General features: G+C 45.0%; 1 protein-coding gene across 1 annotated transcript; it reads right to left on the bottom strand.

The window, feature by feature from the left end:
- Positions 1–2,358: 2,358 nt before the first annotated feature.
- Palb2 (partner and localizer of BRCA2) lies at positions 2,359–25,487 on the bottom strand. Its single transcript, XM_090357844.1, has 13 exons — positions 25,342–25,487; positions 23,826–23,885; positions 22,353–22,452; positions 19,223–20,590; positions 15,857–16,524; positions 15,519–15,590; positions 13,097–13,258; positions 11,767–11,852; positions 10,959–11,120; positions 9,257–9,373; positions 7,359–7,446; positions 5,154–5,302; positions 2,359–2,763 (listed from the first exon to the last, which is right to left on the bottom strand). Exons 1-13 carry the CDS (start codon positions 25,387–25,389, stop codon positions 2,553–2,555), a joined length of 3,291 nt encoding a protein of 1,096 aa, XP_090213970.1. The 5' UTR covers positions 25,390–25,487; the 3' UTR covers positions 2,359–2,552.
- Between the last annotated feature and the right edge of the window lie 139 nt (positions 25,488–25,626).

Consider the following 25,626-nt stretch of genomic DNA (forward strand, 5'->3'; position numbering starts at 1 on the left):
CAGGTGCCAGAGCCACAGCATCCTGAACAAGACCAGCGAGTTTGGTTTCCTTATCGAAGTGCCTGTACGTAAAAGTGTCTACGCAACGATGCTTCCACGGATATCAACACTGATTTAACAGGTGGAAGACGCAGTACACACGTGGAAAGGATTGTCTTTAAATGATGTGTTTCCTTCGTAAGCCCAGGACTTCCAGGCCAGCCCGGATAATGCTACCAAACCTCCAGTAAAAAGGATGAGTTAGCCGGGCACTGGTAATCCCAGTTACTCAGGAGACTCAGATTTGAGGATCACAGTTCAGAGCCAGCCTGGGCAGGAAAGTCCTTGAACCTCTTGAAAGCCACAAGTGGCCATGTAGCTAAAAGTGGAAGAGTGATAGCCTAGCTCAGAGACAGTGCCCAGACCTTGAGTTCAACACCCACAACCGACAAAACAACAACAACAAAAACCCACGATGAATTACGCTTGTAATCCCACATACTCAGGAGGATGAGATTTTAAGGATTGTAGTTCAAACCCAGCTCGGGGAAGAAAATTTATGACTCATCTCTAATCAACCACTTTAGAAAACCAGAAGTGGAGTGGTAGCTCAAGTGGTAGGTATATTTGAACACAAGACCTCAAGGACACCTTCCAGGCCTTGAGGTTATTAAGCCCCAGGACTAGCACAAAGATCAATTTGTTAATTAAAAACTAAACCCTGGAGGCCAAGCACGGTGGCTCACTCCTGTAATCCTAGCTACTCAGGAGGCTGAGTTCTGAGGATTCTGGTGCAAAGCCTGCCAGGGCACTAAAGTACAAGAGACTCTTATCTCCAAACAACTCCAAGGAAACATGAAGTGGGGCTGAGGCTCAAGGGTGAGGCGGTAGCAGCTCAAGGACAGTGCCCAGGCCCAGAGTTCAAGCTCCATGACCCAATAAATAAATACACACATACATAAATAAACCCTAGTTTTAAAGTTTTAATATATGATTATCTGAGCACGGTGGCACAGGATCTGTAATCCCAGCAATCAAGAAGCAGAAGCCTGAGAACATGATGAGACTCTTATTTTTAAAAAGGTGAAATATATACATAAAACAAATTTGAACTGGGAGGATAGCCTAGTGATAGAGTGCTTGCCTAGCATGCATGAAGACCTGGGTCTGATTCCTTGGTAACACATACACAGAAAAAGCCAGAAGTGGCGCTGTGGCTCAAATGGTAGAGTGCAAGCCTTGAGAAACCCAAGGACAATGTCCAGGCCCTGAGTTCAAGCCCCAGGACTGGCAGAAAAACAAAACAAAACAGATAAATGGGAGTAATTTATACAAGTTTTCACACATTTCTTAGACTTCCTAGGGAGTCTAAGGGTATTGAGGCTCTGTTCGGTGATACTTGGGATTTGAACTCAGAGCCTCCTGCTTGTTAAGACTGGTGCTCTGGCACTTCAACCACATCCCCTTTGTTGTGACAGCACTTGTACTGAGCTTTTTTTCGCCAGTCCTGGGGCTTGAGCACTGTCCCTGGGCTTTCTCAAGGCTAGAGCTCTACCACTTGAGCCATAGCACCACTTCCGGTTTTTCTATGTATGCGCTATCAAGGAATGGAACCCAGGTATTCGTGCATGCTAGGCAAGCACTCTACCACTAAGACAAACTCCCAGCCCAAGGCAAGTTCATTTTAATCATCTGAATCACATCTTCAAATAACTCCAACTCCATCTTCAAATAACTTGAGCTGGAGGTGTGGCTCCAGTAAGTTCCAAGTTTAAACCCAATATCACAAAACAAGTAAGCAAAGCTTGTTTGTAATCGTGGTTCCATGGGAGGTACACACAGGAAGACATTGATTCGTGGTCAGCAAAAAAAAAAAAAAAAAAAAAAACCCACCACAATCAGTGAGAGACCATGTCTCAAAAACAAGTGGAGGGAGCCAGGCATGTAGCCCAGTGGTAGAATGCTCACCTAGCATGCATGAAGCCCTGGGTTCAATTCCTCAGTACCACATTCACAGAAAAAGCTACAAGTGGTGCCGTAGCTCCAGTGGTAGAGTGCTACCCCTGAACAAAAGAAGCTCATGGATAGTGTCCAGCCCCTGAGTTCAAGCCCCAGGACTGGAAATAAAGAAAATATAATACAATAATACAAAAATACCACAACTAATACATAATAATAAAGTAATACAGATAGCACAAGAGGTATATAGCACTCTAAGTAAACTAAGTCTTCCAGCAAGCATGGCTGACTAAATACACTGGGGACAGACTTATTGGGTTCTGGTTTGGAAAGTGATCTCAATACAATGTAAAAAAAAAAAAAAGCCAAGCAGAATGTATGAAAATAAATATTTATTGACATTTGAAGTTTTCTGTACATCTTTAAAAGTAAATGTGCAAATGTAGCTCTCACCAAAGCACCCTAGACCCTTTACTTCAAAGTGGGCATGAACCAGCAGTGCCACCACCACCCACACAAACACCCCACATCGTCCCTTTACTCTATAGTTCTTCCAATGTCCCCCAAAAGTGCTAGGAGACTAAATACACCCCAAAAAGTGTTTTCCCTTTAGCTCATGAGTAGCGATATATGAATATATTGCCATCTTTCTGTCCAGCGAGCAAATGAGAATCTGTAGCTGACCATTTCACAAAAGACCAATTTTGACCTTGGGTGGGTGGCAGGAGGGCGGCACAGCGCCCCAGCACTAAATCCCAGACGGCAATTGTCCCAGAAGTCAACACTGCGGCTGCACGGTGGTCCCGCACATCCCCTTCCAGAAACCTGGCAGCAAACAGAAAAGACGGTTCACATCACACAACAAACAAGTTGGTTTTTGTTTAAGAACTGAGCCAACATGCCTGTAATCTGAGCTACTCAGGAGGCTGAGATCTGAGGATCACGGTTCAAAGCCAGCTCAGGCAAGAAAGTCAGTGAGGGCTCAGTGGAGGGCTGGAGCAGGAGAGCCACGTTGGGGGCATATGCATGCTGCAGACTCACACCGTATGCTTCCTGCCAGTTTGGCAGTAGCCTCAGGCAATGTGCCCTCATCTCTGTCCTCTCTGGCAAGCCAAGTAGGGACCACCTCAGCAGCTGCCAGGGGGTGACCTGAGATTGCCCTGTCCCCCTGGCTTGTGCTGATTCTGGAAAGCAGTGAGCTGGGAGCTTTTCCCTCCCCTTGAAGAGGCTAGGGGCAGCCCTCTGTCCCTGCTGCCTGTCCCTGGCATCTCTGGAAGTCCAGAGGTTTGAAGTCAGGGCCTGAGCACTATCCCTGAGCTTCTTTAAGGCTAGCATTCTACCACTTGAGCTGCAGTGCTACTTCTGGCTTTTTCTGTGCATATGGTACTGTGGAATCAAACTCAGGGCTTCATGCAAGCTAGGCAAGCCCTCCACCACTAACCCACATTCCCAGCCCCTCCAGAAGCATCTTTTTTTTTTTTTTTTTTTGCCAGTCCTGGGCTTGAGCTCAGAGCCTGAGCACTTTCTCAAGGCTAGAGCTCTACCACTGGAGCCTCAGCACCACTTCCGGCTTTTTTCTATGTATGTGGTACCAGAGGAATCGAACCCGGGTCTTCATGCATGCTAGGCAAGCACTTTAACCGCTAGGCCAAACTCCCGGCCCCCAGAAGCATCTTTAAGGGCAGTCTGCTCTTTGTTCCTGGGAGCCCACTTCTAGCGTTCTGGGAGGAAGCTCTTCAATGGTGGTTACATGTCCTTCCAGGTAAGAATGAGAGCTCGGGCTTCCAGCAGGGGAAAAGCAAATATCCCCATCTGTACACCCATAACAGTGCCCAGAGATGCCACCAAAACTGGAGCAGATACCCTAGGGGATATGGTCACAGTACAAGGGCCCTCCTACCTTCCGCTAGGGAAGTGGGCCTTCTTATTTCAGTTGTTGGGAAAATTGGGCCCTGTAACTCCTTTAAGATTTGTTGCCCATTTATTTGTTTTTCGCAGTTGTGGGGTTTGAAATCTGGGCCTGGGGTGCTGTTCCTGAGCTCTTCAATTCTCAAGTCTAGCATTCTACCACTCGAGCCACAGCACCAATTCTTTTCTTTTTTTTTTTTTCTTAATCCAAAACTATTAGCTTTTTATTTGTGATTGTCTTTTTTGTACAACAAAGTTTCAGCTTTTTAACCTTCCCTGGCCAGTGCTAGGGATCCAGACTGGGCTTGATCTACAGTCATCCCCACTTCCTGTCCCTCTCTCCCCTCTTTTCCCTGAGGGCTCAGGGATCTGTCCATTTGTTACAGTGCTGTGATTGGCACTGAGGTGGCCTGAGATTCCAGTTGTTCAGAATTCTGTTGAGTAAAGATTAGTTTCTTGAGGGAGGGGAGGGAAATCCCAAACCTTTGTCTAAACCCACACTGGTGGGGGTCAGAAGATAGGGAATCTGAGATTCATTCAACCTTATGGAACATTCTTTTTTTTTTGGGGGGGGGGGGGCGGTGCCTAGAACTCAGGGCCTCAGCACTGTTCCTGGGCTTTTGTGGAGAGCTAGTTGAACCACAGCTCTTGTCAGCTTTTCTGTTGGTTAACTGGAGACAGTCTCGTGAACCTTCTTCCTGCCTGGGCTGGATCTCAGCCTCCTTAGTAACTACGACTACAGGCGTGAGCCATCAGTGCCAGGCTTTAAACAATCTACTTTCTTTTTTTTAAAACCAATCCTGGGGCTAGAACTCAAGGTCTGGGCAACACTGTCTCTGAGTTTTCTCCAGGCTACCACTCTACCCTTGAGCCCAGCACCACTTCTGGCTTTTTTCTATGTAGGTGGTACCCAGGGCTTCATGCATACTAGGCAAACACTCTACCACTAGGTCACACTTCTGGCCCAAACACTGCTATAATAGGGCAATTCCCAGTTATCCAAGTGACATAAAAATAGTTTTATACAGCCGGGCTCATGCCTGTAATCTTAGCTACGATCGAAGTTCAAAGCCATCCTGGGCACTAAAGACCGTGAGACTTTTATCTCCAATAAACCACTAGAAAAGTGGAAGTGGCACTGTGGCTCAAGGGGTAGGGTGGAAACCTTGAGCTGAAGAACTCCTGGACATCGGCCAGGCCCAGAGTTCAAGCCTCATGAACCACAAAAAAAAAAAAAAAAAAGTTTTATATTTCTCTAGTGCCTTCTAAAAGGCCACACCCCCTGAATCAAAGCTGTACCCACTTGCCTTCCGGCCTGCCCTTGGGGCAGGCAATAGAGCAGCACCCCGACACTCAGGGCTGTCTTGGGGTTGATCGCCACCAGCTGAAACACTGGGCTTCCCAACCCTTCACTCTCTTTGGCACAAGGGTGACTCACAACAACAAACAGGAGCCCCTAGTGTAGGAGAGAAATAATCAGACCATCAAGAGAATATTCGGCAAAGACAAGATCAAAAAGTAATAGGATTGATCAGTAAGCTCGTGAGTATCTAGGGTATAATGCATCAGTGGTTCTATCACTCTGCAGTCAGGATGTAGACAACTTGTGGCTTTAAGCATGGGTTCCAGAGGGGTATTCTTGTGTGGAGGATGAGTCTAGATAAGCCAGCATTTCCTCCACCTGTAGAGAAAGTCTTGGCACAGTGTAGAGTCTCTAATAAAGAAATACCCAGGTGTAAAGTAGCTGAGAACATGTTTTCCTAAGAATACCCTATAAGTGGGCTAGATTCTCAGGCAAGTCCAAAGAGCGGGCAAACACTAAGGTGCTGCTAATTGTCGAGTGACAAAGAGAAGATGCATTAACAGTCTCTCCCAACTTAAAGACAGGTCCTAAGAATGTGTGTGTGTGTGTGTGTGTGTGTGTGTGTGTGTGTGTGTTGTACAGGGGGGCTTGACCTCAGGGTCTGAGCACTGTCAATTTAGCCTTTTCACTTGAGTCATAGCTCTACTTCCAGATTTTCTATGGTTCATTAGAGAGTCTGGAGGCTGCGAGTTTGGAGGCTGCGAGTTTGGCCTAGAGGTAGAGCGCTTGCCTAGCATTCATTAGGACCTGGGTTTGAGTTCTCGGTACCACATAAACAGAAAAAGGCGTAAATGGTGCTGTGGCTCAAGTGATAGAGCTCTAGCCTTGAGAAAGCTCAAGGACAGTGCTCAGGCCCTCAGTTCAAGCCCCAGGACTGGCTAAAAGGAGGGAGAGGGAGAGAGAGAGAGAGAGAGAGAGAGAGAGAGAGAGAGAGAGAGAGAGAGAGAGAGAGAGAGAGAGAGAGACAGAGACAGAGAGAGAGAGAGAGAGAGAGAGAGAGAGAGAGAGAGAGAGAGAGAGAGAGAGAGAGAGAGAGAGAGAGAGAGAGAGAGAAAGACACTGTCTTATGGTCTTTCCTGCCCTGGCTTACTTGTAACTATGAACCTCAGATTCCCAGCTCACTGAGCAGCTGGGATTACAGGTATGAGCCACCCACGCTTAGCTGAGAGCCTACTGTTTGGGATCCCCAGACATTACCATTCTCTTGGTGAGAAAGGGAAAATTACACCATACCACCACTTTAGAATGAGTAACACTACTCACTTTTTTTTTTTTTTTGCCAGTCCTAGGGCTTGAACTCAGGGCCTCAGCACTGTCTTTGGTCTTTACTCAAGGCTAGAGCTCTACCCCTTGAGCCACAGCACTATTTCCAGCTTTTTTTCTATGTATGTGGTACCAAGGAATCGAACCCAGGTCTTCGTGCATGCTAGGCAAGCACTGTACCACTAGGCCAAACTCCCGGCTCCTGGCTCAGCTTCTTTTACTCAAGGCTAGCACTCTACCATTTGAGCCACAATGCCACTTCTGGCCTTTTCTATGTATGTGGTACTGAGGAATCAAACCCGGATCTTCATACGCAAGCACTCTACCACTAGGCCAAACTCCCAGCCCTGGTTTTTCTTTTTTGTATTGATTCAGGGTCTGGGCCCTGTCTGTTTGGGGTTTTTTGTTTGTTTTTGCTCAATGCTAGTACTCTACTACCTGAGCAATAGCTTCATTAATGACTTTTTGCCAGTTAATTAGAGAAAAGAGTCTCACAGACTTTCCTGCCTGAGCTGGCTTGGAACCATAATCCTCAGATCTTAGTCTCCTGAGTAGCTAAGATTCTAGGCCTGAGCCACTGATGCCTGACATTGCACATGGCTTTTCCACAGACACTCATGCTGACATTCCACGCCATACTTGGGCAGCTGTGTGTCAGACGATGAAACTAAAACCTAACACAATGGCCAAATGATGGTGTTTCTTCCCATAGAACAGCCAGAAAATCTAATAAGCAATTGGGACGCCAATACTTGTCTTCATTCAGAAACTTCAAGAAAAGGCAAACACAGTTCATCCTACTCTTGAGAAAGCAGACAACAGGTCAGGTCTTATAGAGGGAAGCTGACAAGAGGGCACAGGGAGATACATGGTAAGGCTGACTCACCATTTCAGAATAGGCTCTGTGACACACCGAGGTTTGGTAAGAATCAGCCATGTGCATCTTTTTCAGGAGTTGACCGGTCCTTAAATTCCTAAGGCACCAAAAAATAAATTAGCTGACATCATCTTTCCAGCCAACTGCCTTGCTTACAATATTCATTTAAGAAGCGATCAAGAAAATACTAAGGCACACATACCTTTGATTGATCAAATTTTGCTAAAAGTAGAATCGTAGGCTAACTTTACCAACTGCACAAGGCCTTAAATTGAAGTTGCAAAGCCACTGGGGACAAATGTCACCCAAGTTCACAGGAAATTTTCCATGGTCTCCATTTTTGTTGCTGTTTTTCTGGTCCTGAGGTTTGAATTTAGCTCAGGGCTTGGGCACAGTCCCTGAGCTATTTTGTTCAAGGCTAGTACTATACCACTTGAGCCACAGCTGTACTTGTAATTTACTGGTTGAATCTCTTAGACTTTCTTGCCTGGAATAGCTTCCCACAATCCTTAGATCTCAGCCTCCTGGTACAGCAGTGTAACTACACTTCTGTGAATCTTCTTGCACGTCTACATTTTCTAGGGAAGAAAATGGCCAAGAAAGCAGACTTGGCTGGGTGAAGGAATACAGCTGTAGCAGCGTCTGTGTCTACAGTAGAGGTAAGCCAAGATAATGAAGACGGAAGAGAAGAATGAGATGGGGCAGAAACTGGGGAAAGGCAGAGGGGACATGAGGAAGGAGGGAAGAGTTTGGGGAGTTCTCCTCACTGTGTCAAGGACCTGTGGCACTAGTCCCGGCACCCCACTATAGGATCCTCACTGACACACCATCTATCTCATGTTGTGTGATGCCCACCCAAGCCTGGCCAGCAAGGCAACTACCATTAGTCACCCATGGCTGCCATGTGTCTCCCTGATCCACACCTGCTCAGGCTCTCCCTTCCAATGCCCTGCTGTTACTGGCCAGTTCCCCACCACCCATGCTTCTCCCCACCCCCGCCACATCCCACAGCTTAGGGTCCCACACATCCAAGATGCAGAAAGCCAATTTAGCTTCCTCCTCCGTTTATGCCAGCTTGGTGACGCCCCCTCTTCTAAACTCCTGCAATATAGTCCACGTGCCTCACTTTGTATTTAATACATGCAATAATGAGTATGAGAGGCCACATAACAAATATAAAACTTCTTTGCATAGAAACTATGTATAAGAAAATCTAGGTGCAGTGAGTCATTACTGTAATTCCAGTTACTAGGGAGAGAGAGGGCAAGAGGATCGTGGATTGAGATCAACTTGGGCAAAAGTTAATGAGACCCTACCCTGCCCAACCTCCCAATCTCAAAAAACAGGCAAGGCATGGTGGCTCAATCTTAAATTCTAGCTATGTGGGAAACTTAAATGGGAAGACTAAGATCTAAGGCTGTCTCTGGGCAAAAAAATATGTAAAACCTTATCTGAAAACTAGGCAAAAAGGGCTGGGGATATGACTCAAGTGGTAGAGAAAACAGGAAGTTTGGAGTTCAAACTTTAGTACCAACAAAAACTAAACCCAGAATCCAGGAGTGTGGCCTAGCGATTGCTTAGCATACTCAAAGCTCTGGGTTCGATTCCTCGGTACCACTTATACAGAAAAAAAAAAAGACGCAAGTGGTGCTGTAGCTCAGGTGGTACAGCACAGAGCTCTTGCCTAGCATACATGAAGCCCTAAGATTGATTCTTCAGTACTACATAAATAGACAGAGATGGAATTTGTGCTGTGCTAGCCTTGGGCAAAAAGAAGCTTAGGGACAGTGCCTAGGCTCTGGGTTCAAACCCCAGGACTGGTAATAAATAAATAAAGAAGCAAGCAAGCAAACAAAGTTAGAGAGGGAAGTCTATATGCATAGAACTGAGACCCAAAGGAAGCTTACCAGATGACGACGTTGCTCATGGCCGTGGTGCCAAGCAGAGCCTCCTGCATCCCCTGCACCTCAGCAAAAGTTAGCACCGTTTCTTCAGGGGGCATCAAAAACCGCTTCTCCTTGCTTCTGCATTGAAGATGGTATTAGAAATCAACACCCTGCACCAAAGCAATATCTAAAGAGCTCTAGTATCCATCAGAAACTGTACATAAAAACTGACCTAATACTGGAAGAATACTGCATTTAAAGCAGAGACTATATAGTCTAGACTCTCTACGATAAACATTACATATGTACTTGGATATGCTATAGGCATCTCAGATGCATTGTATCCAATATTAAACTCATCAACTTTCACTTGACATCTCATTTCTTGAGGTCAGGAGCAGGTGGCTCATATCTGTAAATCCCAGCTACTCAGGGGTTGAGATCTGAGATTCACTGTTCAAAGTTAGCTTGTCTTGAGACTCTAATCACCAATCAAGCCCTAAAAAACAAACAAACAAACATCAGCCAGGAGTGAGATATGCCTCAAATGAGAGAGCCCTAGTCTTGAGCAAAAAAACTCCAGGTCAGTGCCCAGGCTAAGCTCAAACCCCAGGACCACCACACAACACATATGCACACACAAAATCTCATTTCTTTGGCATTCTCTCAACAACTACACAACCATTTCCCAAGTCACCTGTGCTAAAATCTGGCTATCAACCTTGCCAATTTCTTCTATGTCCAGTCTATCTTCAAACTGCAAAGATTTAGCTTCACTAACATTCTCCTAACTACAGCATGTTACTTATCTTTAAAGACGGCCAAGGTCCCTGCTCTGTTATGAGGAAAGACAGAAAATTAATAATAATTAAGTGTCCAGGTTCCAGTGGCTCACATAACCCAAGCTACTCAAAAGGCTAAATTCTGAGGATAGCAGTTAGAAGGCAGCCAAGGCAAGAAAGTCAGTGAGTCTCTTATCTCCCAATTACCCAAAATCTAGAAGCAGAGCTGTGGCTCAAGTGGCAGAATATCAGCCTTGAGAGAAAATGCCAAGGGAAAGTGAAAGGCCCCTGAGTTCAAGCCCCAGTAATGGTGTGTGAGTGCATATCCATATGCGTGCGCGCGCACGCGCACGCGCGCACACACACACACACACACACACACACACACACACACACACACACACACACACACACACAAAGCCTGGGAACAGGTTCAGTGGAAGAGCACATACTTAGCATGCGTGAGTCCCACGTTTCAATCCTCAGTCTTAAAAACTTGGGCACTAAATCTGGGTCCTGTTTTTATTTTGGTCAAGGCTAGTGCTCTATCATTTAAGCCACAACTTCCTCTTCTGGCTTTCTTTGGTAGTTAACTGGAGATACTGAGTGTCATAGGACTTTCCTGTCCTCGCTGGGTTTGACTCATGATTCTCAGATCTCAGCCTAGTAAACTAGCTTATTATGCCGTGAGCCACCAGTGTCCCAGGACACAAAGATTTCAAAAAAGGCTGAAGGAAGAAAAGCCTCTCATTCTGTAGACTTCCTCTCTGCCTCTGCTGGCTTCCACCTCTCAGACCCACTTCTAGATTGTGACCCAGGGTGGAGGGACTTCCGGCTCGCCTCTAGCACAGGAAGTGAGATCCTAGGAATCTACTGTTTCCAAAACTTATGAATACAAGCCTCTCTTCCTAGTAGTAGAGATCAACCAATGCTTTCCTTACCGGCCGTCCTCTGCCAGCACCATCACTTCCACTTGCTGACCACAGGGGGCTCCACTGCTGCTGACCAGCCGCCTCTTTGTCAGGCCAAGCACAGCCTTTATATTACCAGAATGTAGGAGCATGTGCCTTTCACTTTTATCACCACAGGACCAAAGCAATGCCCTAAGCCAAAAGGGGAAGCGCTATTAAAAGACTGAGTGCAAAGTCTAAAACAGAAACATCAATCAGACATGACATGATGCCAAAAAGAAAGAAAGAAAGAAAGAAAGAAAGAAAGAAAGAAAGAAAGAAAGAAAGAAAGAAAGAGAAAGAAAGGACTGGGAGTTTGGCCTACTGGTAGAATGCTTGCCTAGCACGCACGAAGACCGGGGTTCGATTCCTTGGTACCACATACTTAGAAAAAGCCAGAAGTGGTGCTGAGGCTCAAGTGGTAGAGCTCTAGCCTTGAGAAACATCCAAGGACAGTGCTCAGGCCCTGAGCTTAAGCCCAAGACTGGCAAAAAAAAAAAAAACAAGCCAGAAGTGGTGCTGTGGCTCAAGTGATAGAGCGCTAGCCTTGTAGAAAAAGCCCAAGGACAGTGCTCAGGCCCTTAGTTCAAGCCCCAGGACTGGCAAACATGCAAACACACACACACACACACACACACACACACACACACACAGAAAACTTCCTTTACACTTAAATTCAGATTCTTAAAAGAATCTGGACTCATAACAAGCTGACATAGACAAAGAAAAGAAAACATAACACAACACACACAAATCACACCCAAAACCAAATAGCAGTTGTTCCTTCGGAATTCCATACCTGATTTCTCTGATTTCCAAAGTTCCCAACGCCACACATACCAGATTACAAACATCGGGCAGTGGAACTATTTGTAACACTGGAATCTAGATAAAAACAGTTAAAATTATATTTTGTTGTTTCAGTTTAAATCAAACATTTTCTACATTGTTTTGTATCCTTACTGTACCTGGATGGTTTCCAACACTGAAGTAGATATGAGAAAGTTCTGGAGCCACCTTGTGTACCGTGCTTAGTTAGCACTTGCCTCAAACTTAACTGCATTCCCTCTGTCCCTTTTCTTCTCTTCCTTCGCTATTTTGTGTGTGCTGCTACTGGAGCTTAAACTCAAGGTGCTTCTACCACTTGAGCCACAGTGGTTTGGTTTGTTTGTTTTTTTGTAGTTTAGTGGAGATAAGGAAGTAGAGTGCTTGCCTAGCTTGCATGAAGCCCTGGGCTCAACTTCAGTACCACACCAACAAAAAATAAATAAATAATTGTAAAGTCTCATAGACTTTCCTAGCTGGCTCCAAACCACATTCCTCCTGATCTCAGCCTACTGAGTAGTTGAGATTATAGGCATGAGCTACCAGTGCCTGGCTCACTTGGCTTATTTATTTATTTATTTATTTATTTTTAATTACGAAGGCTGGCACTCTACCACTTAAGTCACACCTCCTCTTCCAGCTTTTGGGATGGCTAATTGGAGGTAAGCATCTCACTGACCTTCCAGCTTCTGCTAGCTTCAAACTACAATCCTCATATCTGTCTCCTGAACAACTAAGATGACAGAGTGAACCATCAATACCCAGATCAAAATTCTTTTAAGCCAAGGCCTTGAATTCTGGAGGTCAAGTGATCCCGTTTCTGACTTCCAGATGTGCCACCAAGCCCAGATAGCTAGCATTTATCTAATACTATTTATATCTCTAATGACAGAGAAACTGTTTAGTAAATTCTAGTCAGTGAGTATAAAAAACATTATACTTAAAATATATGCTTACCCAGCTACTTGGATGACAAATAGAGAAGAAGGAGAAAGAAGAAGTGTAAACATGTTTAGAAGTCAGAATAGACACAAAATTCCACGCTCTTGCACCCAACAAGCCTCGGTCCATCTCTTAACAAAACACATGTTAAGACAAAGTGCCCTACATGATGGTGGGATCAAGATGATGGCACATAGATATAGATATCACAATTCTTTGAATTTTTTCATTAATACATAGTGAGCAATAAACCCCCTTTGTCTTGGGCCTGTCACGTGCAATTCTGCTAAACTGTCAATCTACGTGATCACAGGAGTGACTGCCCAAGATGCCTTTCAGCTAGCTCTAAGGTTCGAACTTACCTCTGTGAAGTGCCAGGTGTACATTTTCTCCCATTGCCACGTACGCAGTGGCTTCCAAAGAGAAACTGTGTATTCACAAGCAGTTACGATGCATGGCTCCCTCAAGCCAGCTTGTTCCCACCACAGGGCGCTCACATCCACGGAACAGGAACTGCAGGGGTTCTGACCCAGAATGGCAACAACAACTGTTAAAGGGACCCCTGAGATCTGTGTTATGACAAAAACAAGCAATCACTCGAAATGGAGCTTTAGCTTAGGAGGGAAAGCACCAGCCTTGAGGGAAAAAAAGCTAAGAGACAAAGCCCAGGTCCTCTATTCAAGTCTCAGGACCAGCAAACACACAAAAAGAACAAGTATGCCAAGTGATACAGTATAAGGATGAAATGAAATGCTTAAGAAAGGGAACGAGGAACCAGGAGTTTGGCCTAGTGGTACAGTGCTTGCCTAGCATGCATGAAGACCCGGATTCGATTCCTCGGTACCACATAGATAGAAAAAAAGCCAGAAGTGGTGTTGTGGCTCAAGTGGTAGAGCTCTAGCCTTGAGGAAGTCCAAGGACAGTGCTCAGGCCCTGAGCTCAAGCCCAGGACTGGCAATAAATAAATAAATAAATACATACATACATACATACATACATATATACATACATACATACATACATACATGAATACATCTCCTGCTGGGTGTTGGTGACTCCTGTTTATAATCCTAGCTATTCAGGAAGCTGACATTAGGGTTACAGTTATAAACCAGCTGGGGCAGGAAAATTCATGAGACATTTTTCTTCTTTTTTTCTTTTTGGTCCAAGACTAGGACTCAAACTCTGTACTTGCATCCACTTTTGTTCTACCAACTGAGCCATGACTACAAACCACCCCCCACCCCCCACAAAAAAAAGCCAAAAGTGGAGCTCCAGATGAACATTTTACTACACCAAAATCTAAAACTGAAGCCACGTGCAGTGGCTCACACCTGTAATCCTAGCTACTCAGGAGGTTGAGATCTGGGGAATCACAGTTCAAACCCAGCCTGAGCAGTAAAAGAATGTGACTCTTATCTCCATTTCATCAATAGAAAACTGGAAGTGGGGCTGTATCTCAGGGGTAGAACGGTAGCCTGGAGCTGAAAAGCTCAGGGACAACACCCAGGCCTAGAGTTCCAGCCCCATGACCCACCAAGTAAAAAGAAAAAAATCTAAAACTGGGACTGGGAGTTTAGCTTCGGTAGAGCGCTTGTCTAGCCATATACAAAGACCCAGGTTTGATTCCTCAGTACCACATACATAGAAAAAAAGCTGGAAATGGTGCTGTGGCTCATTGGCAGACCACTAGCCTTGAGAAAAAAAAGCCCCCAAAGGGTAGAGATTTACCACTTGGCCACAGTATCACTTCTGGCTTTTTCTATACATGTGGTACTGAGGAACTGAACCCAGGTCTTCATGCATGCTAGGCAAGCACTCTACCACTAGCCAAACTTCTGCCCCCCATTCATTCTTTTGACATAGTTGAGACTATATCTATGCAATCCTCCTTTTCTGCATCCTGAGTGCTGAGATTACAAGAATGTGATAATACAACTAGCCCCTTTCCTTCCTTTCCTTTCCTCCCTCTCAGTCTTGGGGCTTAAATTCAGGGCCTGGGGGCTATCCCTGAGCCTTTGTTTAGCTAGGATTACAGGCAGGAACCACCAGCCCATTTCCTTATACTGGAAGCACTAGATTATTTGAGCAAGAGAGGTATGTATGACTCTCAACTCTGTTTTCCTATCCAAATGCCTGATTTAAATTTAGATACTAAGTTATATTTACTTAAGTTATTGAGCTTAAGTTGTTCTTGGCAACAGTCTAGACATATAAGCTGTAGAACTAAAAATCCAAATGTGGATAAATATTGTGGCTGGTGACTCATGCCTATAATCCTAGCTATTCAGGAGGCATACTAAGGAGCATGGTTCAAAGCCATCTTAGTTAGGAAAGTCCATAAGACACTTATCTCCAATTAACTCCCAAAAAGCCAGAAGTGGTGCTGTGGCTCAAAGCAGTTAACCTTGAGCAAAAGAGCTTGATCAGGGACACTGCCCCAGGCCCTGAGTTCAATCCCCACAACCTATCCATTAAAAGAAGAAAAAAAAAATTAAATTTGGAGCCAGCGGTAGAGTGCTTGCCTAGCATACATGAAGACCTGGGTTCCATTTCTCAAAATAGAAAAAGCCAGAAGTGGTAGCGCTCTAGCCTTAAGAAAAGCCCAGGGACAGTACTCAGTCCCTGAGTTCAAGCCCCCAGGACTGGCAAAAAAAAAAAAAAAAAAAAGCCCTAAATTAAATAATTCAAATATCAGTATACTTAATAATAAGAGAACCAGAAATTGACCAGAATACTTTTCAATTATCAATTCATTATGCATAGTAACAACAATTTCCTGACCTTTAACTTTGAAAGCAATTGTAGGCTTCCTGGGTTTAAGCCATCATCAACAGGAAGATGTGTGGTTTCGGTCTGTAGAAACAAAGCCACGCCATCAGTGCACATTTTACCTGTGTATCTGCCTGCATCCCTCACTGCGCGTACTGCAGGTTGCAGGACCTTGCCTGTACGTGTAGCTGTACCACTGACAGATTTAACAATCCTCTTTATCACCCTGAATTTCCCCCAGGACCTTAATGTTCTCTTACACACAGATGCCACTGGCAAGAAAGGCATTTGCCCACATTTGCTAAGACATTTCATTCTTTCAGAGAAAATTCACAAGGAAGCAATTGTACCTGGTCAGTGGAATGCTCATGCAACGCCAGGCATGCGTTTCCACACAGCTGATTTTCTCTGAAAGTGAATGACTCAGTGGGAGCAGGTGTTGCTTGGGGGCCAGAGTCATGGTGACAGGCAGACGGTCCTCGCCTACCTGGCTCATGCAGGCTGGTATCCAGTTTAAGGGGGTCGGCTGTATTGTCCAATTGTTTAGAAGCCCTAGGTAGACTGACTGTGTCTTCCAACTGAGAAAGGTGGGGCAAGGAACAAGCTGATTCATCAAGCTGGACAGACATTCCTTCATGAGATGCCTGAGAATTGAAAGCTGGAGTGGTGCCTAGGGTAGGGAAAGTCGGGGAACACGGGTCTGTGGCAGGCCTGGTACTCTCATCACCAGCAGCAGCAGCAGTAGTATTTAAAGGAGTGAAGAGTAACATGGATGAAGAAAGGCCCTTGGGGGGAGTCTGGCTCTTTGGGTTTGGCATTTGAGGATGTGCTTTTCCTGGGACAACAGTAGGTTCCTCATTCAAGTCCTTCACTGTGGCAGCTATGCACCAAGGACTTAGTTCCTCTTGAAGAAGCTTCTTTCCATGTGTTTTTGATTCAAGAGGCTGAATGGGTTTCTCAGAAAGCTTCAGTTTTTCAAGCTTCAGAGGCCCAAAGTCCTCATCGGGTAACTGAAAATCTGTGATAGGGAAGAAAAGCAAACTTAGCACCTCGTTCCTATGAAATGGGACACTGAAAGTATCATCACCCAAAGCTCAACAAACTTTTTTTTTTGGACAATGACTTTCCTTCTCCAAGACAGAAAAGTAAGCTAAAACAATAGGAACACACCAAAGAGTTAGCTTCCAAGATTAAATACAGTAGAGAATTTTCTCATTGCTCTCATGCATAACTCTGAAACCTAGAGAGAGTGGTTAGCTAGCGACTGGTTTTATGCAGGCCCTGAAATGTGGCACTTTGAGTATTAAACTGGGAATAGGAAAACTGGTACAGGCTCTACTCAAGCCCATGACTTACTACATAAAACTGGGTCAATCAATTCATTGTCATTTTCCCTCCTCTTTCATTGTCACTCACAAGGGAACTGGGCCAACAATCTATTAATTCACAAATGGACTAGTCTTGAGAAAAAAAAAAAAAAAAAAAAAAGCTCAGGAACAGAACCCAGGCCCTGAGTTCAAGCCTCAAGAAAAGTACTAGAAAGGAAAAAAAAAAAAGCTAAGGCTGAGTGCTGCTGATTCACATTTACAATCCTAGGTACTCAAGAGTCAAAAAGCCCAGGAAGACAAAGTCAAGACTTTGATCTCCAGATAACAAGCAAAAAGCTGGAAGTAGAGGTGTTGTTCAAGTGGTAGAGTGCCAGTGACAATACCCCAGACCTTCAAGCCTACAATTAGCATCTTTTTTTTTGTTCTGTTTGTTTTCTGGTACAAGCCACAAACTTTTCATCCTAACTCTGCTTTGGTAATGCTGGAGTTAGAGGTAATGTTAGAATTATAAATACACTATGGCTGGCTTCACTTGGGGGAGTGGCTCAAGTGGTAAAGCACCAGAGGCAAGACTCTTGAGTTCAAATTTTTTTTTTTGGCCAGCCCTGGGGCTTGATCTCAGGGACTGAGCACTGTCCCTGGGCTTTCCTCAAAGCCTTAGAGCTCTACCACTTGATCCACAGCACCACTTCCAGTTTATCTACGTATGTGGTACCAAGGAATCAAACCCCAGGTCTTTGTGCGTGCTAAGCAAGCACTCTACCACTAGGCCAAACTCCCAACCTGAGTCTACATTCACTGTACAAAGCAGGCTGCTGCCTATGCCTGGACAAAAATTCTATTGGAGGGCTGGGAGTCTGGCCTAGTGGTAGAGTGCTTGCCTAGCATGTACGAAGACCCAGGTTTGATTCTTCAGTACCACATACATAGAAAAAAAGCCAGAAGTGGTGCTGTGGCTCAAGTGGCAGAGCTCTAGCCTTGAGAAAATCCAAGGACAGTGCTCAGGCCCTGAGCTCAAGCTCATGACTGGCAAAAAAAAAAAATAAAATAAAATAAAAAATTGGAACACAAGTGTGTATTTACAAAAAGTGTGTGGTTACTTTGGCTGCTTAGCCGAGTAGTTGAAACAAATGACAAGAGTGCAGTATTTACCATATGGCCCTCACAGGACCTCTGTTGATCCCTTGTATGTAGCTACAAGCAATGGTGCAGTTTCTGTGCTCAGTCATCAGATTAGCTCCCACAAAAATGAACAATTAGTTTAAATTCACAGCATTTTCTTGCTTGCTGCTGCAAAAAACTTATGCCCCATATCTCAAGGAATATTAGATCTTTGATCTAAAAATGCTACCAGTCCTGGCCCTTGAACTCAGGGCTTGAGCACTGTTCTGGGGCTTTCTCAAGGCTAGAGCTCTACCACTTGAGCCACAGCACCATTTCGGGCTTTTTTCTAGGTATGTGGTACCGAGGAATGGAACCTGGGTCTTCTTGCATGCTAGGCAAGCACTCTACAACTAGGCCAAACTCCAGGCCCCTTATGCCTTTTTATTATCTGATTACTTCCAAGCAAGTTTTTCAGTGTACTCCAAACATATTTCGTTTTACTTCAAAATACTTTTTTTACATTATAGGATTCTACCTGAAGATAAAGACCGTTCTGTACCTGTAAGATACTAATTTTGTCAAGCAACCAATATATTTTTCTTTGCAGTGGTGGGTTTTCAACAACCTTAGTGAAATTGCCAGGTTTCAATGGTGACTCTGTAATTTGAACGAGGCTAATCAAATTAATTTTAATTTCTTAGTGTCTTATCTCACCCAAAAGTGAGCATAACATACATAACATGCAATGGCTCATAGCTATAACCCCAACTCCTCAAGAGAAAAATTCTTGAGAATCTTATCTTCAATTAACTAGCATGGCTGAAGTGGTAGAATGCTAGCCTTGAGGAAAAGCCCCAATATTAGCACATACAAAAACAACCCTAAGCCGGGAGCAGGGGGCTCACACCTATAACCCTAGCTACACAGGAAGCTGAGATATGAGGATCTCCATTTGGGCACAAAAGGTCATGAGACTCTTATCTCCAATTAACTACCAGAGAACTGGAAGTGGCACTATGGTTCAAAGTAGTAGAATGCTAGCCTTGAGCTGAAGAGCTCAAGGACAGTACCCAGACCCAGAGTTCAAACTCAATGACTAACAAAAAAACAAAACAACAAAAAAAACCCCTCACCTCCATAAACCAAAAGATTCTACTTTAACATAGCATGCTACTGCACTCATAGAAGTTCCTATTTGTGTAGTATGTACAGGTACTGGCAGGCACTGAGAAATTATCTGCCTTCCTTACTACCCAACCAGACTTCCCTTACCTCTCTTCTTACCATGAACTGCTGTGTTTTCACTTTGATATTTGAACCACTTAACACCGAACACGCTAGAAGATGGCAAAAGCAGTTCACACGGATCTAGAGCCAAGGTGCAGACTGACTTCCTTTTTCCTCTTTGTCTTCTAGCAGATGATTTGGTGACAGATTTCCTAGGACAGTGGCTGTTTTCAGTGGGTGGGGGGGGAGAGTGGCCTTCACTTTGTGACAGAAGTTCCTGAGACGGACTTGAACTTGGCAGTCCTAAGCTCGTGTCTGACAAGCTGATTCCACTTTGGTCAGCTTCTTCATTAGAAAGCTTTACATTTCTAGTCACTCCTTTTTCTTTATTTTTAAACCCTTTCTTTCTGACACTCAAGTGACTTTGAATCACAGCTTCCAGGGCTGTTTTCCTCTGGCTGTCTGACATGTGCCGTGTTGTTCTAACATAGTACTCTGCAGGAAACAGAAGGCCTTCAACCATTGTGCAAGAATGTGTTTGACTTTCTGTAGAAATAGGAGAGCCTGGTTCCAGGGTAAGACTCTTAAGCTGGCTTAGAGTCTCCTTCTCCTGCACAGTCTCATTTCCACTTTCCTGAGTGCATTTTAAAGACTTTCCAGTGTGATAACTTTGTTTTTCTAAGTCTTGAGTTGTATTGGCTGCTAAGTCACTGTAAGTGAGTTTATTTGTACAACATGAATTATTTGCCTCTAAGTTAAGACTTGTAGGCAGCTGGTCATTGGCACCAAAAGGGTTACTGGCTATGGGGTCATCTGTAAGGGTGGACATTTTTCTGCCTTGTGCTTGCAGGTCTAGGGGTGGAGAAGGACTGATGGTTTGAAATGCTGGAGCAGTAATTTCTGATGCAGGGTGGAATGGAACTGTGGTCTCCTTGGAGATTTGATTTCCTCTTCTCGACTCAGTACTTGGTGGAATTACTGTGATTGCTCTAGCAGCTTCTGTAGCTGGTACTGGAAAGCCCAGAATTTCAGGCTGAGGACTTGTGAGAGAAGTTATTACAGTTGCTGGTGAATTAGGATTTTTGCTATTGATTGCTTCCTGACTCCTAGTTCTTTGTCCAGAGACAATGAGTGAGTTGGTGTCAAAGGAACACTCTGTCTCCTGAGAAACAAGCATTCTTCTGGGCTGCTTTTCTCTATTCCCTGGCAGCTCATTCTGCTTTTCCTTATCATCAGGGCCACTGACTTTATTGGGGAAACGTTCTTGATTGTCATCTGCATTTAGTATATGTAATCCTTCTGAGCCACCTTTAGGGTTAAATGACTTTGGCTCAACAATGGTCAATGATGTCTTTTCTCCAGTTTCTTTGTTAAGCTGGGTATTGATTTGTAATCTGTCACAAGGACATCCTTCACTTTTAGGCTCTGAAGAGAAAAACAAACATGTATCTCTCAGTCTCTAGTACATATACGTATGTACACACACACACACACACACACACACACACACACACACACACCCCTAGTTTACTTATAAGGCTGGGAGTATAGATGCAAGACAAAAAACTGCCTAACATGCTGAGGCTCTGTCCTCTACCATCACAATAATAAACAAACTACTAAACATTTATTTAAGAATAAAAAATAGGGGTTGGAGCTGGGCACGGTGGCTCATACCTGTAATCCTAGCGACTCAGAAGGCTGAGATCTGAGGATCTCAGTTCGAAGTCAGCAGGGGCACACAAGACTATAAGACTCTTATCTCCAATTAATCACTAGAAAATATGAGTTGAGGCTGCCCAGAGTTCAAGTCCCACAACCAAAAGAAAAAAAAATTTAAAGAATAAAAAATAAAACCAGGGCTGGGAGTTTGGCCTAGTGATAGAGTGCTTGCTTAGCATGCATGAAGACCTGGGTTCGATTCCTCGGTACCACATACATATAAAAAAGCCGGAAATGGTGCTGAGGCTCAAGTGGTAGAGCTCTAGCCTTGAGAAAGTCCAAGGACAGTGCTCAGGCCCTGAGCTCAAGCCCAGGACTGGCAAAAAATAAAAATAAAACCAGTGCTGATGCCTCATTACCTGTAATCCTAGCTGCTCAGGAGGCTGAGATATAAGGATCACAGTTCCAAGTCACACAGGAATGTAAGGCCCAAGGTCCAACCTCAAGTACCAGTTTAGAATTTTTTTTTTTTTTTTCTTTTTGGTGCCAGTCCTGGGGCTTGAACTCAGGGGCTGGGCATTGTCCTTGGACACATTTTGCTCAAGGCTAATGCTCAGCCACTTGGGCCACAGCACCACTTCTGGCTTTTTCTGTGTATGTGGTTCCCAAGAATTAAACCCAGGGCTTCATGCATGCTAGGTGAGCACTTTATCACTAGGCTATGCTCCCAGCCCATAGAAAAAAAAATTGGGCAGGGGGGTGTGGTCATGGGGCTTGAACTTTGGGCCTAGGCGCTGTCCCTTAGCTCTTCAACTCAAGACTACTATCCTTCCCCTTGAGCCACAGTGCCACTTCCTGTTTTCTGGTGATTAATTGGAGATAAGAGTCTCACGGACTTTTTAGCCATCCAGGGATGGCTTTGAACGAGATCTTCAGATCTCATCCTCCTGAGTAGCTAGGATTACAAGGTGTGAGCCACTGTGCCCAGCAAATTTATTTTTTTTGGTCTTTTCTTTTTTGGCACTGGGGATGGAACCCAGGACATTGCACTTGCTAGGTAAGTGCTTTGCCATTGAGCTACATCCCAGCCCCGCCCAGCAAATTTCTTAAAAAATAAAAATGTGGGCCAGGAGTTTGGCCTAGTGGTGTGCTTGCCTAGCATGTATTCGGGTTTGATTCCTCAGTACCACATACATAGAAAAAAGCTAGAAGTGGTGCTGTGGCTCTAGTGGTAGAGCACTAGCCTTGAAGAAGACCAAGGATAGTGTTCAGTCCTTGAGTTCAAGCCCCAGGACTGGCAAAAAAAGGAAGAAAACAAATACCCAGAGAAACTTGTATATGGATGTTCACACAGCATTATTCATTGTTCAAAAAGTGGTCTTATGCATACTTGAATTTTATAAGGCATAAAGTTCACATCAATTACAAAGTCTACTGCTCTTTATTTACTGACTAAAAGAACAAGAGCTACAGGTACCCGGAAATTAAACACTAAAGTCAACCAGGGTCAGCAGGCTAGGTTTACCTGAATGTGATAGCTGTGATGTGATTTGCTGTTCCAGCAAGTCATCTTGTCTTGCTTTTTTCTTAACAGAATTCTTAATCCTTTCAGCTCTGTGGGCACGCTAGAGAAAAGCAAGGCAATACAAGAAATACATTTTTCCTCCCTTTTTCCTTCTCTGTTCCCTACCTCTTTCCCTTTCTTTCTTTGGTACTGGGCCTTGTACATATAATATTAAACGAATGCTCTACCAATGAGCTATATATAGCCTAAACCTCATGAACTATTTTTGAAGCTATATTGTCCTCTAGAAATCTTTTTTTTTTTGGTCAGGGAGCTTGACCTCTGGCCTCTTTAGCTCAAGGCAAGCATTCTACCACTTGAGCTACACTGCCACTTCCAGTTTTCTAGTGGTTAATTAGAAATAAAGAGTATCATGGGTTTAAGTGTCCAGGCTGGCTCTGAATCTTGATCCTCTGATCTCAGTCTCCTGAGTAGCTAGGATTACAGGCGTGAGTCACCGGCACCCAGCCATATCTTTTTATATTTTTGTTCCAGTACTGAGGTTTTAGCTCAGGCTAATGCTCAAGCTAAGCATTATCTCTTACCTTTTTTTATTCAAGGATGGCACTCTATTACTTAAGCCACAGCTCTACTTGTGGCTTTTTGGTAGTTAACTGGAACTAAGAGTCTCAAGAACTTTTCTGCCCAGGCTGGCTTCAAACCATGTTTCTCAGATCTGGCCTCTTGAGTAGTTAGGAGGTGCTGGTCACTCATGCTTTTAATTCTAGTTACTCAGGAAGCTGGGGATCACAGTTTAAAGCCAGCTCAGGCAGAAAAAGTCTGTGAGATGCTAATAAACTACTCAGAAAAAGTGAGAAGTTGGTGTTGCGGCTCAAGTGATAGAACACTAGCTTTGAGCACAAAGAAGCTCGGGGATAGTGCCCAGGCCCTGACTTCAATCCCCAGAGCCAGGAGAAAAAAAAGAGAGGCAGGGAGGTGGGAGTTTGGCCTCGTTTGAGGTAGAGTGCTTGCTTGGCATGCATGAAGACTTGGGTTCATTTCTTCAGTACCATACACATAGAAAAAAGAAGGAAATGGTGCTGTGGCTCAAGTGATAGAGCTCTAACCTTGAGACAGGACAAGGACAACGCTCAGGCCCTGAGTTCAAGCCCCAGGACTGGCAAAAACAAACAAAAAAACCAAACCAGGAATGAGCGAGCCATTTGTGCCTGGCCAGAGTTTTTTTTTTTTGGGGGGGGGGGGTGAGGGAGGGCTCGATCCGGGCTTGATCTCACGGCCTGAGCACTATCCTTGGGCTCTACCACTCCAGCCAAAACACCATGTCTGGCTTTTTTCTATGTATATGGGATCAAAGAATCAAACTGGGGTCTTCAGGCATGCTAGGCAAGCACTCTAAAACCAGGCCAAACTCCAGGCCCCCAGAAATGTTTTTATATAGTTTGCACAACACCTTTGAAAAGATGATTCACCTACCTGGAGACGGGCCAGGGTCCTCCTGTATTCCTTTTTCAAAAGTGCAAGTTTTTCCTCCAGCTAGAAGAAAAACAGCAAGAATGTTTAACAGTGAAAAGCTGGAGTCAGAGACAGGAAATAGCTATCAGTCCTGAGTGTGCTCTGCCAGGAACAAAAACAAGACTCAGGGTAGCAGGGAGGGGTACTGACTGACTTACCCAAACTCACTCTCAGTACCCACAAAGAACCAAGCTTTCTTCTAAGGACCTTGGTGGAAACTGTTCCTGAACCTAGAGCATTTTCTACCTTGCACATTCTTATACTTTCCAAGCCTCACCTTAAGATTTTTGTGAGTGGGTGCTAGTTTGAACTCAGGGCCTGTCCCAGGCAGTTAACTAGAAGTAAGAATCCCCTGAACTTTCCTCTCTGCCTGGTTTTGAACTTTGATCCTGAGATCTTAGTCTCTTATCATGATTACCAGCATAAGCCACCAGCACCTGGCCTCAGATTTTTATGTTCCTGGGGTGGACTTTAAGATTCTTCTGCAAGTCCAGATTACATACTCCCTCCCTGCTATGTGTTCCCTTGATCCCAGCATTTACCATACCCACTGTGTTGTCTACTTCTCCACATCACTCACCCTAGCTCAGCCAATGAACATCTTGCCTGATAATGGTGCAGACATCTCCTAACACTTGGGAAGGTAACTGATGCCGGCTGGTGAGTCTTTATTGTCTCAGATGCTAAAGATATTGAAAGTTTGCCATAAATTCCATACAGAGAAGGATACAGAGAAGAAACAAGAAAACAGGGGCTGGGAAGGTGGCTTAGTGGTAGAGTGCTTGCCTAGCATGCCTGAAGCCCTAGGTTTGATTCCTCAGTACCATATACACAGAAAAAGCTGGAAGTGGCACTGTGGCTCAAGTGGTAGAGTGCTAGCCTTGAACAAAAGACTGTCCCTAGACAGTGCCCCTAGGCCCTGAGTTCAATCCCAGGAATGACCAAAAACAAAAGAAAGAAAAAAGAAAAAGAACGGAAGAAGAAAGGAGAAAACAGATAAGCCTATTCCTAGCTATTCCTAAGGCTGAGATTTGAGAATAAAGGGTCAATACTAGATTGGGCAGAAAGTCTGTGAGCCTCTAATCTCCAGTTAACCACCAAAAAGCCAGAACTGGAGTTGTGCCTCAAATGGTAGTGTGCTAGGCTGGAGCAAATACAACTGAAGCCCTTGTGCCAGCACAAAACAAAGACCAAGATTTGAGGGGTGCCGGGAAAGAGGGTCAGGACCGTAATCTTTATCCACAGCGGGGGAGGAGGGGGCGCTACATTTTGTATTTCTGCATTGCAACTGTGTGGCTAATTTGTTAGACGCCTCCACACGGGCAGGCATGCATCTCTGGCGCCCCTCGGTCCTCCGAGGATGGCTCGTCCCAGGACACTGCAGCCTTCGGACCGCCGAGGACACAAGGCCGGGCCTGGAGCCCTCCGGGGACCCGGGGTTCGGGTCCCGCGCCGGCCCTCCCCATGCCCGCGGCACCTGTTCCTTCTCCGCACAGCTCAGGAACTTCCCGGGAACCTCGTCCATGGGGCCGCCAGGCCGAACGTCAGCTCCCGGGCCTGCGGACCCTCAGAAGCCGAACACGGACCCCCGCGTGCACCGAGCACGCAGCCCGGGGAAGGGAACGGGACACCCGGGGCTGTGCTCTCAGCGGACAACCAACCAGCCGGCCCACAGCGCGCCAAAACACCGCTAGCCAATCAAAACCTCCGCCTGGTCTACGTACGCACAGCTCGGGGATCGCCGAGCACCGGCGCAGGGCTG

Source organism: Megascapheus bottae, chromosome 25 (genome assembly GCF_031878675.1).
Source record: "Megascapheus bottae isolate mThoBot1 chromosome 25, mThoBot2.hap1, whole genome shotgun sequence".
Lineage (NCBI taxonomy): Eukaryota > Metazoa > Chordata > Mammalia > Rodentia > Geomyidae > Megascapheus > Megascapheus bottae.